General features: G+C 33.8%; 2 protein-coding genes across 13 annotated transcripts in view; both read right to left on the bottom strand.

Annotated features, from left to right (window-relative positions):
- The window catches only part of rasgrp3 (RAS guanyl releasing protein 3 (calcium and DAG-regulated)), an 83,458-nt gene extending 82,003 nt beyond the window's left edge, over nucleotides 1-1,455 (bottom strand). For 4 of the 6 annotated variants that reach the window (XR_012392774.1, XR_012392775.1, XM_073927356.1 and 1 more), the window contains exon 1: nucleotides 1,214-1,402. The gene's annotated coding sequence lies outside the window, so the exon portion shown is untranslated. The other 2 variants (XM_073927357.1, XM_073927355.1) reach the window with 1 other exon arrangement.
- A 4,683-nt stretch (nucleotides 1,456-6,138) lies between these two features.
- The window catches only part of ltbp1 (latent transforming growth factor beta binding protein 1), a 161,940-nt gene continuing 152,908 nt past the window's right edge, over nucleotides 6,139-15,170 (bottom strand). For all 7 annotated transcript variants that reach the window (XM_017351811.4, XM_017351812.4, XM_017351813.4 and 4 more), the window contains 4 exons: nucleotides 14,130-14,297; nucleotides 9,194-9,343; nucleotides 8,957-9,106; nucleotides 6,139-7,308 (listed from right to left, as the gene is read on the bottom strand). In XM_017351811.4, coding sequence (XP_017207300.2) covers nucleotides 7,136-7,308; nucleotides 8,957-9,106; nucleotides 9,194-9,343; nucleotides 14,130-14,297 — 641 coding nt within the window. In that variant the 3' untranslated portion in view covers nucleotides 6,139-7,135. The remainder of the gene's footprint in view (nucleotides 7,309-8,956; nucleotides 9,107-9,193; nucleotides 9,344-14,129; nucleotides 14,298-15,170) is intronic.

The following is a 15,170-nucleotide window of genomic DNA, read 5'->3' as shown; positions in this document are numbered from 1 at the left end:
TTGGGAATTTGTTATCGGTTGTTCACACATTGCCAAAAATCATGAGTAAATAAAACTGCTTACAATATTAAGGACCAAACCAATGAACATGCATATGATTTTTTTTATTGTTACATCCAGCTGTAACCCAAATATAAATAATATTCAATAGTGTTTAAAAAAGAATGTGTAGAAACTCAAATGACAAAAAAAACATATTTGTTTTGTACTTTAAACAATATATAACAGTGTATTCATATTGTAATATATTGTATAATAATTATATTAATTTATTGTAAGTTGCATATATATAATTGTATGTGTGTGTGTGTGTGTGTGTGTGTGTGTGTGTATATATATATATATATATATATATATATATATATATATATATATATATATATATATATATATATATATATATATATATATACACACATAGTAATATATGTTTATGACAATATAAAGTACACAAAAACAAATGTAAATCAATTGAAATCACAAATGTATCCATAACACACAATCTCTGCACACTAGGGTAAAGTTGGTTTTATATTTGTACATTCATTCAGTGACAGCTCTCTATATTGTTTGTATGGTAATTTAAACAATTAAAATAAAATAACATGTAATTATGACTTTAAAACTACATTAGCACTATGTAATTGGCAAAATATTTGCTGTTTTTAATATTTGGAATATGCAGTGAATACTTTTGTGAAATTATATTATTAAGAAGAAAGTCTTAATGCATAAATGTAAAACCAACTTTATCTCAATTCTCTGCACAACATGATGGTCAGACTGACCTACTGTAACATCTAACTGACACTAAGGTCGTCAGAACAAACAGATGAATATCAGTGTTTTCCCCACTGCCTCCTATCCTATTATCACCACACAAACATGGCATAACACACCAGACAACTAAAAACGATACAACACCAACAACAACAACAACAAAAAAAACTTCTGACCTTCAAATTCCTCTATCAAAAATCTCTCAAGCTGCAACATGTTTGCGTTAAGAGTGTAAATTGTCCTTCTGTACTCTTCAGCTGATCACAGTAACACCGTCTGGCTTTAAACCACACATTTCACTGTGTAAAACTGACCCAACTGACAACATCTAGCATGCCATAGTTTGACAGTAATTTTATGTAACCACTAAACAAACCACTGGCTTTAATTAGGAGTGAGAATCTCTTATGTGATCAAGTAAAAGAGGTCTTACCTTATTGTGGATATCTTCACACTCAGGACAGATGTGAATAATGCAGCATACTTCTCTGTAAGTAAATGTTTCTCTGAACAAGAAAGAAAGACAGAAAGTATAAACTGCACGTCAGATGCACTGTTCAGTGAGATCAAAGCGCACACAATCAACAAGAGTGTGGTGTGCAAGAGCCGAGCATGTGATACTGACCCCACACAGATGCATGCTGCCGCTCTCCTCCCTCCGCTCTCTCTGGCCCTCCTCCTACACTCACACTCAGTCCCACCCCTCACCTCCCTTCACTCCGTCTCTTTCAGCTCCATCAATCAATCATTCTGTACCTTTCTTCCTCCTCCACCCCTCTCTCTCTTTCTTTCTCTCTCTCTCTCACACACACACATGCAGCTCCAGTACATTAATTACAGACGATAATAACATAGCAGAAAGCAAAGGCAACCCCTGCTGGATTGTAATAACATGGTAAATAAATGAAATAGAATATTTAAGTGCTACTGCATACATCAAGGTATGCTATAGTGCAGGCTTTCAGTTAATTATTTATTAACTGAAATATTACTTATTAACATTTATCTCAGCTGTTAAACGTGTTTGTTTTATTGTTCCTTTTTTGGATGGTCTCTTGCAGTATTTGGAGCTTAAAGAAGCACAAAAATATAATCATTTTAACAAATAAATCTTCCTTTAGACATGAAATGTTATTCACTTATAATATGGGCTTTTGGGCGACATAGTGGCACAGTGGGTAGCGCTTTCGCAAGGAGCAAGAATGCTGCTGGTTTAAGCCTCGGATCAGTTGGCATTTCTGTGTGGAATTTACAGGTGCTCCAGTTTACCCCACAGTCCAAAGACATGCAGTGTAGATGAATTGAATAAACTAAATTGGCCGTAGCGTGTGGGTGTGAATGCAAGACTGTATGGGTTTTTCCCAGTGCTGGGTTGCAACTGGAATGGCATCCACTGTATAAAACAAATGCTGGATAAGTTGGTGGTTCATTTTACGCAACCCTTGATTAATAAAGGGACTAAGCTGAAAAGAAAATGAACGAAATGAATAAATGAATGAATAGGGCTGTTTAATGCTTGATTCTGATTGGCTGATGGACACATTATTTTAACAAAAAAATGGCTGATGTGAAAATTATTTTAACATAAACACAAAGCCAATTTAGTAGGCTACCAAATAGGAGCAATTTAAGGCAAATATTAACCTCGCCAAAATAGTGAAACCCTTTTTTTATTTAGGCTTCTTAGGTGGCAAAGAATTCTGGCCCAGATTTGACATAAATCTGGCACAGCAGGCATTCATCCGGCACTGTCATACAGCATGTGGGCCAAACATGGCCCAGGTTTGGCAGAGGTGGCACCGTCTTTAAGGTGGCACGCAATACTTGGGCCAGATGTAAAATGTAGTATTTGGCCCAGATGTTGATAAATGATATGTGGGCCATGTACGTTTAGCTTATCTTGACCCACATTTAAAATACATTTGTATTATTTTCAAATAAAGAAAAAAGATTCTACCAATCAAGTCGCTTCAAGAAAAAGCACGCCTTGAGTGCAATGATTCATGGGTTTATCAATTTCATTGCAGTCAAGACACCAACATATCTGGCCCAGTTCAGGCTCAGTGATGGGTTATTGACTAGGCCCAGATATGGTCCATGTTTGGCCCTTGTCTGGAAGCCAGACTTGGTCCTATCATGTACCGTAATTCACTGTGGCATCTGGACCAAGCAAAAGCTGATTGTGTGGCCCTAAGCTGGGTCAGAGATAGTTTGCTATGTGGGTTGTATTTAACAGTACTGTAAAAATACTCAAAAATGTCTGTCAGAGATTCCAAACATTTATATTTGGTTTAGCAAAGTTACTCGATTTCCCGATTTCACATCTGTTACATCCATAACAAAGCTTTTTCCTTATAAATGCAAAAAAAAAAAAAAAAAAAAAAAAGTAAAATAAAATAACATCAGTTGTTTTTGTTCTATATGGAACAAACATTTATCTTTTTGATTAGCATTGTTTATTTTGGGTTGTGCTGTTAAATTTGCTGCATTTCTACAAAGTATGATGTATACTGTATATTGACAGACTTTTTTGACCATATCCGTGTTTACAAATTGTAATTAATTTCTGATCCTTTAACTGTGGTTGTTTTGGAAAATACAAACAGATGTTTTAATATAATATTAACATATGCTTTGTATGAGAATTTGTTTTTGAGTTTTCACTGAAAATGTCAAATCCATAACCCTGGAATTGCTCATGTTCCTGACTGCATTAGTTTTATGACCATTCTGAACTATTTCATTTATTTTAAATTACCTCACGTCAACAACTTTATTTCATTTCATCAAAATGAAATAAAAAAATTCATTCATTAATTTTCCTTCGGCACAGTCCCTTTATTTATCAGGGGCCATCACAGTGGAATGAACTGACAACTTATTTAGCACGTATTACACAGCGGATGCCCTTCCAGCTGCAACCCAGTACTGGGAAACATCCATACACACTCATTTACACACATACGGACTATTTAGTTCATTCAATCCACCTGCATCTTTGGACTGTGGGGGGAAACTGGAGCACTCGTAGGAAAACCACGCAAAAACCGGGAGAAACTCCACACAGAAATGCCAACTGACCCACCCGGGACTCGAAACAGCGAACTTCTTGCTGTGAGGCGACAGTGCTACTCACTGTGTCGCCCCCCAAAAAATAAATAACTAATACAATAGTAAAAACATACATAGGGAAAATAACTGACTCCGTTCTGTTGAATTAGAGGATAATGATGTACACCGAATTATTCTCTTGTAACAGATATCGCAAATGCTGTACTTACCTCTGAAGGTTCTGAAACCATGGGTACATCTAGACTCTGTTGGCAAAGTCACATACCAAATAGTAGGCGAAAATGCTATAAATACAATTATTTCTTAATTCAAAATGTAGGCAAAAAAAAACGTAACCAGGATGGCAACATTGAATGAAGTGACATCCAGATTACATTAATACACAGAATACACAATTTAGTGGTTGCAAAGTAATTAAGTCAAAATAAGACCGACTAAGCTGTTTATGCCCTGAACCAGGAATTAAACAGTTCTACATGACTTCAACACCTCAAAATAGCGCCTAAATTAATCCGTGGCAGTCAGATGGTTTAAATCACAAGTCGTAGTTTTCAAAAATTCAGTTGCAGGTACAATTGTTCAGTTCTGGAGTTCAATTGGCAGTTGTAATTGTACTTAAGTAGTAGTTCTAGGATGTACATCCTATGTTTGTTTGTTTTATAAGTTAACAACATATGTCAACAACGATAAGGCAAGAAATTACTGCCGTGGTCACATGGTTAAAACAGGAAGTTGTTCACAACTACCTACACGACAGGTAGCCTACCTCCCTGAAATTACCTTTCAATTTGAACTAGTTAAAATCTGATAATAACAGTACATGGCAAGTACACGTCATGCTTTTGGTGGTAACAGCTAGGTTATTAAGAACTATATAAGCAATCCCAAGATCAACATCATCAAAAATATGTTTGTTTCTGTTGTCCTGACATAGGCTATTAATTAATGTTTAAATATCTCCATTCTGCATACAGGAAATCCAATAATTTAGAAACAATCAGAAGTTTCCTCCGGGTTCTCCAGTTTCCCCCACAATCCAAAGACATATGCTACAGGTGAATTGTATAAGCTAAATTAGGTGTAGTGTTTGTTTGTAAATGCAAGAGTGTATGGGTGTTTCCCAGTGTTGGGTTGTGGCTGAAAGGCCATCTGCTGTGTAAAACATATGCTGTATAAGTTGGCAGTTCATTCCGCTGTGGCGACCACTGATTAATAAAGGCAATAAGCTGAAAAGAAAATGAATGAATAATGTTTTCCAAGTTACATTCTGCTGTGTGATACAAGGCATGAAAGCATCGTCCGTCTCACTCAGTTGCACAAGGAATATTTTCCATCATTAGCTAATTGCAATCACTATCAAATCAATTTCCTGTTGCATCACATACTGGTTACCACTGCTGGCCAGAACCATAGACTGCATAAAAAAGCTGAGCAAATACAGCACAAACAGTCCAACACATGCCAAAAGCATCTTATAAAAACAATGTGAATTTAAAGGAAACGCACAAAATTAATTACCAATAAGTTCCTTTTATCCATTTTCTGGATTTTGATTTTTGTCTAATCAGGTAATTACACTACATGGAGAGAAATCTTCTATGTTTTACTGAATCAGAAAATCTTGGATGACAAGGGATCAGTGAATTATTAGGATTTTTTGTGAATTAATCCTTTAATTACACATATGATTCATTAAATTAGTAAAAATTGATTAAACTTACCAGATTAACGCTGGGCTCATTCATAGGTTCAGAAAAAAATCACCCATAATGATTAAATTTAAAAACATTTTGAAGCATAACGAACCCTCATTTACTGAAATCAAATGGCTTTGATTGACTGGTGACTCTGAACTACTTGTCCAAAACACATGATTTGCAAAGGTTTCAAAGCTTCACAAAGCAGTGTCTTGAAAGGATCCATAGGCCTATCAGCTGTGCAATGAGTCATAACGACCACTTGAAATCACAGTTAGGTTTATCCATTGGTTTCTCCTTGAAAAACAACTGATGTGACTCATTAGTCACCTGACTTCCCGCACAAGATTGAGCCTCTAGATAAACAGGTAAATGAAAACGGAACACATCAGACAAGGACACACTTTTCATGGAGCCGTTTGTGGGAAATCAACAATTCAATCCATTGTATGTGTTGTTTTGAATGGGGATGATGTTATTCTGCGATGTGTCATACTCTGCAAATGGTTTTGAAGAATTAGTTTCAGTCGAAATTTAACAGCAGAGAAGGTCAGATATATAAAGACAAACAACACAGAAGAGATAAATATGTATAAACTAACCTCTCTGATTTATTTAAAGAGTTTTAATACATTATTTTGGGATATTTAGAAGGTATTTATTCATGTACAAATTACAAATACATAGTTTATCAACTCTTCAGTTTAAATGTACAAAAAAAAAAGAAAAAAATAAGAGAGAGAGAAATAGAGTGAAAAAACTAAACAAAATTTAAATCCCACGGCTGTTTAATAGCAGCTTTGCAACCTAGCAAGACATTTCCCCAAGTCTATTAAATGCAGAATTTCTGTCTAAAAAAAAAAACCATAAAGGCACTTCATTTTAATATTTTCTTTTTAAAGAAAAAATAAGAATAATTTCTAGAACAAAAGCTGAGGTTAAAGGTCATGCCTGCTCCACAGGGCAGACATCCGCAGTGAACTAATGTCCCAGACACAGAAAAATAGCTGGCGTCTGTCATTAATACAAAGCAGCTCATATAAAAAGCTTATTTTAAAGACTTGACATTTTGTGCCGTGTATGTTTCCTATGAATGCATTGCAAGTGTGTGTTTGGTGTAAAAAGTGAACAGAAAAGCACAAGAAAGAAAAATCAGATAATTAATTATTCGGAAACAGAATAAAAGGAAGTAAAGAACTTGAAAATAAAAAAAATAAAAGCACAAGGGAGAGTGTTTGGCTTTTGCAATATAAAATATCCACACGCTTGGTGTCTTTGACTGGGTAAAATAAAGCAGTCCCCCAGTTTAAGGTCATAGGGTTTGTCAGTTTGCTGAAATATCACCTCTGCTATGTTCACACCTTTTCTACTTCCTAATACAGTAAAAAATAATATACTTACATAGAGCGATAAAACAAATATTTTATACAGTTCTCTCATAGACACCATAAGATGGCACATTAAACTCTCTTCATCTCAAGTAGGATTTTTGTAGGGTTGTTTTAGGGTGTTTGTTTTTATACAGTGCAGAATATATGGGCCTCGATTAAATAAGAGTGTTTTTAGCATCTTGCGCCCTCTGCTGGTCACTCTGTGCCCGTACTGGTGGCATTTTGTCTGTGGGGCACGCAGTAGTTGTGCTGGGCAGAGAGGATGAATCCTGGAAGGCACACACACTTATAAGAGCCTTGTGTGTTGATGCAGTTGCCGTTCTTGCAAAGAGACATCTTTGCGTTCAGCTCGGAGCATTCGTTGATATCTAGAACACGAAACACAAAATGAATAGTTCTGCTACACATCAGATAAAACTTAATGTCACTATTCAACTTATTATTTATGAATTATGGTTGTAAATAAATAGGGGGAAAAGAAATGTTTGAATTATTATTTTTTTTTCGTTTTTAAATATTTCCCAAATGATGTTTAACAGAGCAAGAAAATTTTCACAGTATGTCTGATAATATTTTTTTCTTCTGGAGAAAGTCTTATTTGTTTTATTTCGGCTAGAATAAAAGCAGTTTTTAATTTTTTAAATGCCATTTAAAGGTCAAATTATTAGCTTAATATTATTAAGCTTAGAATTATTATTATTAATATTATTATTATTATTATTATTATTAACAAACTTCAACTTTGTTGGTTGTTAATATGCGCCCTCTATTAACAAAAATTACACATCATGCCTTTAATTCTGTAAATTAAGCAATTTAGCCGATATAGTTAAATGAAGGATTACAAAATTGCCTCATTGTCTAATGACTAATTATTTTTGCTTCATTTTCACACTAATGATTTGACATTCCTCTTGTGTAGTTCTTTTGTGCAAAGAAATAAGGCCCCTGACACTTCTATCCCATGTAGTTTCGTTATTGTCAGCATTAGGCCTGTGCACCATTCAGTGGAATTCATTCAAAAAAAATTCTGCACCCATCAAAATGACTTGTAAGTTTCAACAAAGGGTACACTCGTTTTTTGCAATCCAACATTTTATTACTGAAAAATGTTGTCATCTTTACTTGCTAATTAATCAAGCAAACTTACAGGAACATTATATCTCCAAAAAGTCCTAATACGTCTACTTGGTAAATAGTAATTACATCATTTAATGAATTTAAGAATTTTAGAGAGGATGTGCTCATGATGAGGACTGTATACTGTATATGTGCAAGAGCCATTAATGCAATTTGCTAATCTTTCTCAGTTCACAATTCTGATAGCAACTTGTGCCTGGGTGTGTATCACCTGCTTAGTCATGCCTCATTTCAGGAGATTAGTCATGATATTTACTTCCACTTTTCCATGAGAAGGTGAGAAAATCACACTCATTTACTAGTTATGAGTATTTTGAAGTTACATGACAGACACAATTTTGAATTAATGCCCCAATATTATTCACAAATACTGTTGGATCAAATAAAAATGTTTCAGTCTGCCTGCAGCTTTTCTCATTCCAATATCGAGAAAGATTAAACTCGCTACAATTTGGCAATTACTGCATTTCATAATGCCTTTAAAGGAGTGAAAGTATTATAGTTAATATATAATTCTGTAATATTTGCATTGTATTATTGAAGATAGCGCCCATTGAAAATGTAATTGTGATGATTTCTTGACATTTGAATCCATTCTGTAAGTTTCCTCAAAAATACCCTCCTTCATGGGTTCTTTTCATTTACACTTGTGCCACTGATGTGTTGTACAAATGCAATATCAAACTTGTATCACACTTGTAACAGACACTAAAATACCACCTAATTATTATATGGCTTTTGCTAAAAAAATACAAAAATAAAATAAACTGTTTGTGTCAGAATGAACTGATAAGTAAACCTGAGCTAATTCCATCCACATTCTGAAAAATCATCATTCATCATCTCAGATCGTGTGAGACTTGTGCCCTTGCTCACCCACGCAGGCCATGCGGGACATGTCGAGTGTGTATCCATCGAAGCAGTCACAGGTGTATCCCTCCTGTACCCGCACACACCGACCGTTCTCGCATCCGTTCAGCACACCGCACTCCTCTGCTCGCAGTCCTTCAAATGCATCATATGGATCTGAGACAGAGGGGTTTAAAGCAAGTAAATTTTGGAAACTTGCATTTTTGGATAGACAGCTTCTTTAAGGTGTATATCTGTACTCACTTCTTGGTTCATCGTAATCTTCAATGTATGGAAGCATGCCGTCAGGATTCAGAGGTTGAGGGTTATAATCAGGGCTGACCCCAATTGGGCCAGCGACCAGAGCATCCCGACCATACGGTCGACGGATATTACACATTTGGGCATAGGAGTCTGAATGAGAGTGAAATAGGAATGGATAGTTTTTCTTAGTGTTTGTAGGTACTTTGTGTTTCAGCAAATGTACAAGAATATAAGTACACTGTAGCCAGGAATAATGCATCATGTAAGCAATAAATGAAAAACAATATATTTTACTAATACTGGATACTAAACCTAAACATATTGTTCGGATGTTGTATTTGAAGACATTTGTACATTTTTTTATATTCTTAAACAGTTTCTATGTGCAAACTAGTTTTTAAAACATCTGAACATTGTCTAGGTGTGGTATAAGTACAAAATAAGAAAGATAATAAATGTGTATAAAATATGTGAATTATTTACATGTAATATGTGGAAACATTATTTTTTTTAAATTATTATTTTCTAATTAATCAACAATCTATCATCAATTATTCCTTAAAGAATAAGTTTTTTTTTGTGAATTGTGGGGACATTTTTAGGCTCTTATTGTTTTGTGTTTGTTGTATGCAGTTTTACTTTCTAAAAAAAAAAAAACTCATTTTGTATGTTTTGAGCTTTTTGAAAAGCTGTGTTCAGCAATGTCCTCATATTTCACCATCTCATTGTAATACTAAAACACACATTATGTTTTTTTTTTTTTTTTTTTTTTTCAGATTTGACTTTTTAAGTGAACGGTAAACAGATTTGTCTCATGAATAGATAATTAAATCACTGAGTCGCTCTATTAATAAAATACCAAAAATAAATAAATGAATAAATTACTTATGATAAAATGTAAATGAAATAATACAGGAACAAGCAGTGTTACTGTAAGATGCATAGATTTGCTGCACCAGCTTTGTTCCATTCAGCATGTATTCATAAGGAGCTTTGGGTATTTCTTATGTATGTGTATGTTGTTTTGACACTCAATTTGCATTTTATAACAAACCAAGGACCACAATTTCAGCTACAAATTCTACTAAAAAAGATGGATGGCTTCTGGTCGACTAAATTAACAGCAAATGTTTATATTAAGGTGAAATATCCATTTAATTATATTGCATAAACATAAAAAACATAGTTTTTTTTAACTTGAATTATACAACCATTAGTATGGACATCAGTGTCAGCTCTCACATGATTAAAACAACAATTACCATAGAACCATGGCAGAAATTTAATGCAGAATGATTTTGGGAGTATCATAACTAAATACTTAATATATGAAATAAAAAATAATACCTTTTTACTTTGTAATTAATGTTTACAAAGCAAATCCAATTAGATCCACTTATTTGGTAAACAAAGCAAATCTCTCATATAATATATGTAATGAAAGACAGAAAATATTACTTTACGAACTTTATTGTAAATAAATCATATGCATATATTCATAATAGTCAATAATATTACGCTGTTAACCCTTACTGTAGATTATGCAGTAAATAACTGTAAAATAGCCAGTGTTTTGCTGTAATAAAAGGAAACAGTATTTTACTGTAAAAGGAGCAGGATTTGTATGAGATTTTGTAGTGCAAAGAATAAATTACAGTAATTTACTTTATGTACCCATTACAGATAGTTACTGTGATAATAAATGGTAAATTACTGCTTAACCATTATTACCCCATGTACTCTGATGCTTTATGTTGCTATATATATATATATATATATATATATATATATATATATATATATATATATATATATATATATATATATAYAYATATATATATATATATATATATATATATATATATATATATATATAATGTTCAGTTTTGGTATGTGTATGGTCAGTATTGAGGAGAAAGTGAGACAATGCATTAATGATAAGCTAAATTTCTCTGCAGCCATCTCTGTTTTTTTTTTGGTTCCTTTTATGTTTTTAACATTGAGTATCAGGAGTCAACCAATGTCAATGTCACAGCTAATTAAAAGGTAAAGATATCGACGAGATAGTATAATAGTATAATAGTATAATCTTTATAGTATAAAGGCTTTCCTAAATAAATGTATTAATCAGGTCATTTAATTTATTTATTTATTTATTTATTTTTATTACTACAGGTTTGGAACAACATGAGGATCAGATTATTTATTATTATTTTTTATTTATTTATTTTTGCTTTGGATGAAGTTTTTATATTTTTTATTGTTTTTATTCAATGATATGTGCATGATTGTGATAAATGTAGGCAGTTCCTTTGAAAATATGCTATGTACCAGGGATTTCAAACTCCTGGAGGGCCGCAGCCCAGCAGAATTTAGTTCCAGCCCTGCTTCAACACACTACCTTTAGATTTAGTTTGATCAGGTGTGTTTAATTAGTATAACTGCACTGCTACTCTGTAGATTCTGCAGTAAATAACTGTAAAAAAAACAAAAAAAACAATGATTTAGGCATCACCACACACTCCCACAGGCTGTCCGTCTTATTCTAAACACAAAGGTGTTAGAAAGAGTTTTCAGAAAATGCTGGCCCTTTAAGGGAGCCAGGTGTTTGATTTGTTTACTGCTGAGTGTGCTCTATTCTCTGTCCATCAATTCAGATTTTGAGTCTGATATGTTTTAGGCTTTAAATAAGAATCTACAATGAGTAAGTAAAATGTGTTCAAATGTTTTTGAGGGTTTATAAAATAAGGCTGTGTTTTAAGTTATATTGTTGTTATCTTGAACTGTGTATTTGAAAGCTACATTGTTAGCTAGTTAGCCTCTCCTCATATAACTTTTTACATTACTTTTGTTTAAGTATATGTATTTATTGGATATTGCACACTGCCATAATGTACAGATGCTAACAGTTGTATGTATCTTTCTGGCAACTAAGCCAAAATTAAATTCCATCATCTCAGTAAGGTAACATGTGCACATCATCACAGGAAATCACAAAAACATGATACACATAGCCATCCACACGCAAAAGCTGCCCTGTCCGGTCCCAGGTTGTGAGTTTGTTGCTAAGTATTTATCAAAGCAGTGTTTCCACCTATGAATTTATATTTGAAACAATAAAAAAGTTTGTTGTCATGCGATAACTATAACAATAAAAGATTGGATCCTTTGGTTTTTCGGTGTTGCAAACTTCATTTTTGTTTTCTATAATTATTTTAAACTTTTTTATTGAGATTTGACACAGTTTTTAATTATTTAAAACTTTAAAATAATTATTTTGTGTTTTTTGCTGTTCAGTTTTTTTTTTTTTTGCATGGTCAGCATTGAGGAGAGAGTAACACATTTCACTGCAGCACTTTGTGTGTGTGTGTTTATTGGATATGTGATTGTGATAAATGTTAGCAGTTGCTTTAAAAGTATGCTATATACCAGGGGTGCTCAATCCTGTTCCTGGAGATCTACCTTCCTGCAGATTTCAGTTGCTATCCATATCAAACACACCTAAACCAATTAATTAGGACCTGAACACCACGTGATAATTACAGGCAGGTGTGTTTGATATGGGTAGCAACTGAAATCTGCAGGAAGGTAGATCTCCAGGAACAGGATTGAGCACCCCTGCTATATACCATGGGGGTCAAACTCCAAGTTCCACGTACCCACCCTGCTTCAACATTACCTGTAGATTTCTAACAAGCCTTACTTAGTTTGATCAGGTGTGTTTAATTAGAGTTACAGCTTAAAGTCCCGGGCACACTGCACTTTTCTTCCTATAGACTTCTATTCATACGCATATGAATGGTGCAGACCTGGAATGGTAGCTCATGCAACAAATTTCATAATTCGCAGCATTGGAAAGTTCAAGCTTGGAGAACGCTGAACGCGAAATCACATCATGTGATTGCTTGAGACCAATCAAAGATCAAAACATGGCCTCTCTGGCTTGCTTTTTCAATCTCTAATCATTTTGTTTAATTCAACTTCTTGCTTTGTTTAATTACACTTCGCAGTGCAGTATGACAGAATCTTGCATGCTCAAACGCTAGTGTGACCGCAGCTATACTGTGCAGACCTGTAATATGCAAGACAATATTTATATCTGCTGATTTCTTAATTTTGTTATACATTTTCTGTTATTTATTTGTTTGGTGCCAAAACAATAAAATAAATTTGTCTGAAAAAAATTTATGCCTTCTATTTTTAAATAACAGCTAAGAATACTGATTCATTTTAGTAACACTACAATAACTATATATGACATACTATTAATGTGTATGCAGTATAATGCTGTGATTTGTAACGCTACAATACAGTAATTAACTGTACACAGTTTCCAGTTAGTCACCACTGCTGCTCTTACAGTAATTAACTGGCAACACTGTTGCCAGCTACTCACTGTATCGGTTCAGTTACAGTAAATAACTGGCAACACTGTTATGTACTGTGCAAATTATGTCCTGTAAGTAATCTAAAACTAAATAAATATAAATTTAAACACATTTATACAAGTAAATAAATAGATTCAATAATGGGGTTAAAATCTGCGGAAATATGTACATTTCTGCACATGCAGATTCCCTGTGAGCCTACATATTATCATAGATTACCATCATAGATCTCAAATTAGATTCCTGCAGGGCCGCAGCTATGAACAGTTTTGTTCCAAGCCTAATCAAGCATAGCTGATCCAACTAATCAAGGTGTTGAAGACTACTAGAGACTATTAAGCAGGTGTGAGTTGGAGCTGTTTGGATCTAAACTGCTCAGAGCTGCGGCCCTCCAGGAATTGAGTTTGAGACCACTGCCATAGATGATAAATATCGCATACTTTCAGATCGAAGGAAATAAAAAATCTACCTAAATATTTTTCAAAATACCAAACAGGTTAACTTTGCTAAAGATGTGCATATATGCAGCTCCAGTGTAATATTTATACCTGTATTTTTCCCAGGGCAGAGAGCACAATCGTTGCCCCAGGCCTCTCCATACAAACAGCAGCACTCTGTGAATGAGGTGTGTATGTTGGTGATAGGATTTGCGCAGGAGAAGTTTTCAGTTACTCTCTCCCAGCAAACCCCTGAGTATAAGTCAGCTTCACTTTGCCCTGTAAAACACAAACATGCTTGATATGATCTCTGTTAAGCAAACGTCAGCTACTTCATACTGAAAAAATGCTTGTTATGTAAGATGGTTGGAAAAAAAATCTGTAAAAACATGGATTTCCTCCATCCCAAAAAGACAAACAACAACAACAACAACAACAACAACAACAACAACAACAACAACAGCAACAACAACAACACAATGCTTCATATAATTCAAAATATGGGCAAAACAACAAAAATGGAAATTTCTTCCACATATTTTAAAATTAGTTTCACATAATTTTGACCTTGCTGTCAACTAATGATAGTACTGTAACTGTAGTATTAATGAACCAAAGCTTCTAATGTATTCCTCATATTATATTCAGTTATAAATTCAAATTCTATTTGTCACATACACAGTCAAACACGATATGATATGCAGTAAAATGCTTACACAACCAGTCGTGACCTTAAAAAATAGCAATAATAACAAAAGTAATAATAATAATAATAATAATAACAACAACAACAAGAATCTAAATTCTGATGAAAATAAGCTATGCAATAGAAAATAAAAGCAAATATTTAACATTTAAAGACTTTTGATAAAGAGTATGTGGCTGTAGAAAAATAGTACAGTCTGAAAGAAATAGCTTGTTCTAAGCATCCTCTAGATGGCAGTATGACATTGTTAGGAATTTCACTTTGTACAATTGAGAGTTTTAGAGGACACACTATAGGTTTGAGAGAGTTTAGATTTTAAAGGATTAAGAGCTCCTCAAGGAACCCCAACAAATACAGATTTTAGGTGTCTCACTAATCTGACACACTCAATTCAGGTCATGGAGACTTTCCTAATAAGCTAATTAGCCCGATAAGATGATAGATAT

The sequence above is a fragment of the Danio rerio genome, chromosome 17, assembly GCF_049306965.1.
Source record: "Danio rerio strain Tuebingen ecotype United States chromosome 17, GRCz12tu, whole genome shotgun sequence".
Classification (NCBI taxonomy): domain Eukaryota; kingdom Metazoa; phylum Chordata; class Actinopteri; order Cypriniformes; family Danionidae; genus Danio; species Danio rerio.
This window is presented reverse-complemented; position numbering and strand designations above follow the sequence as displayed.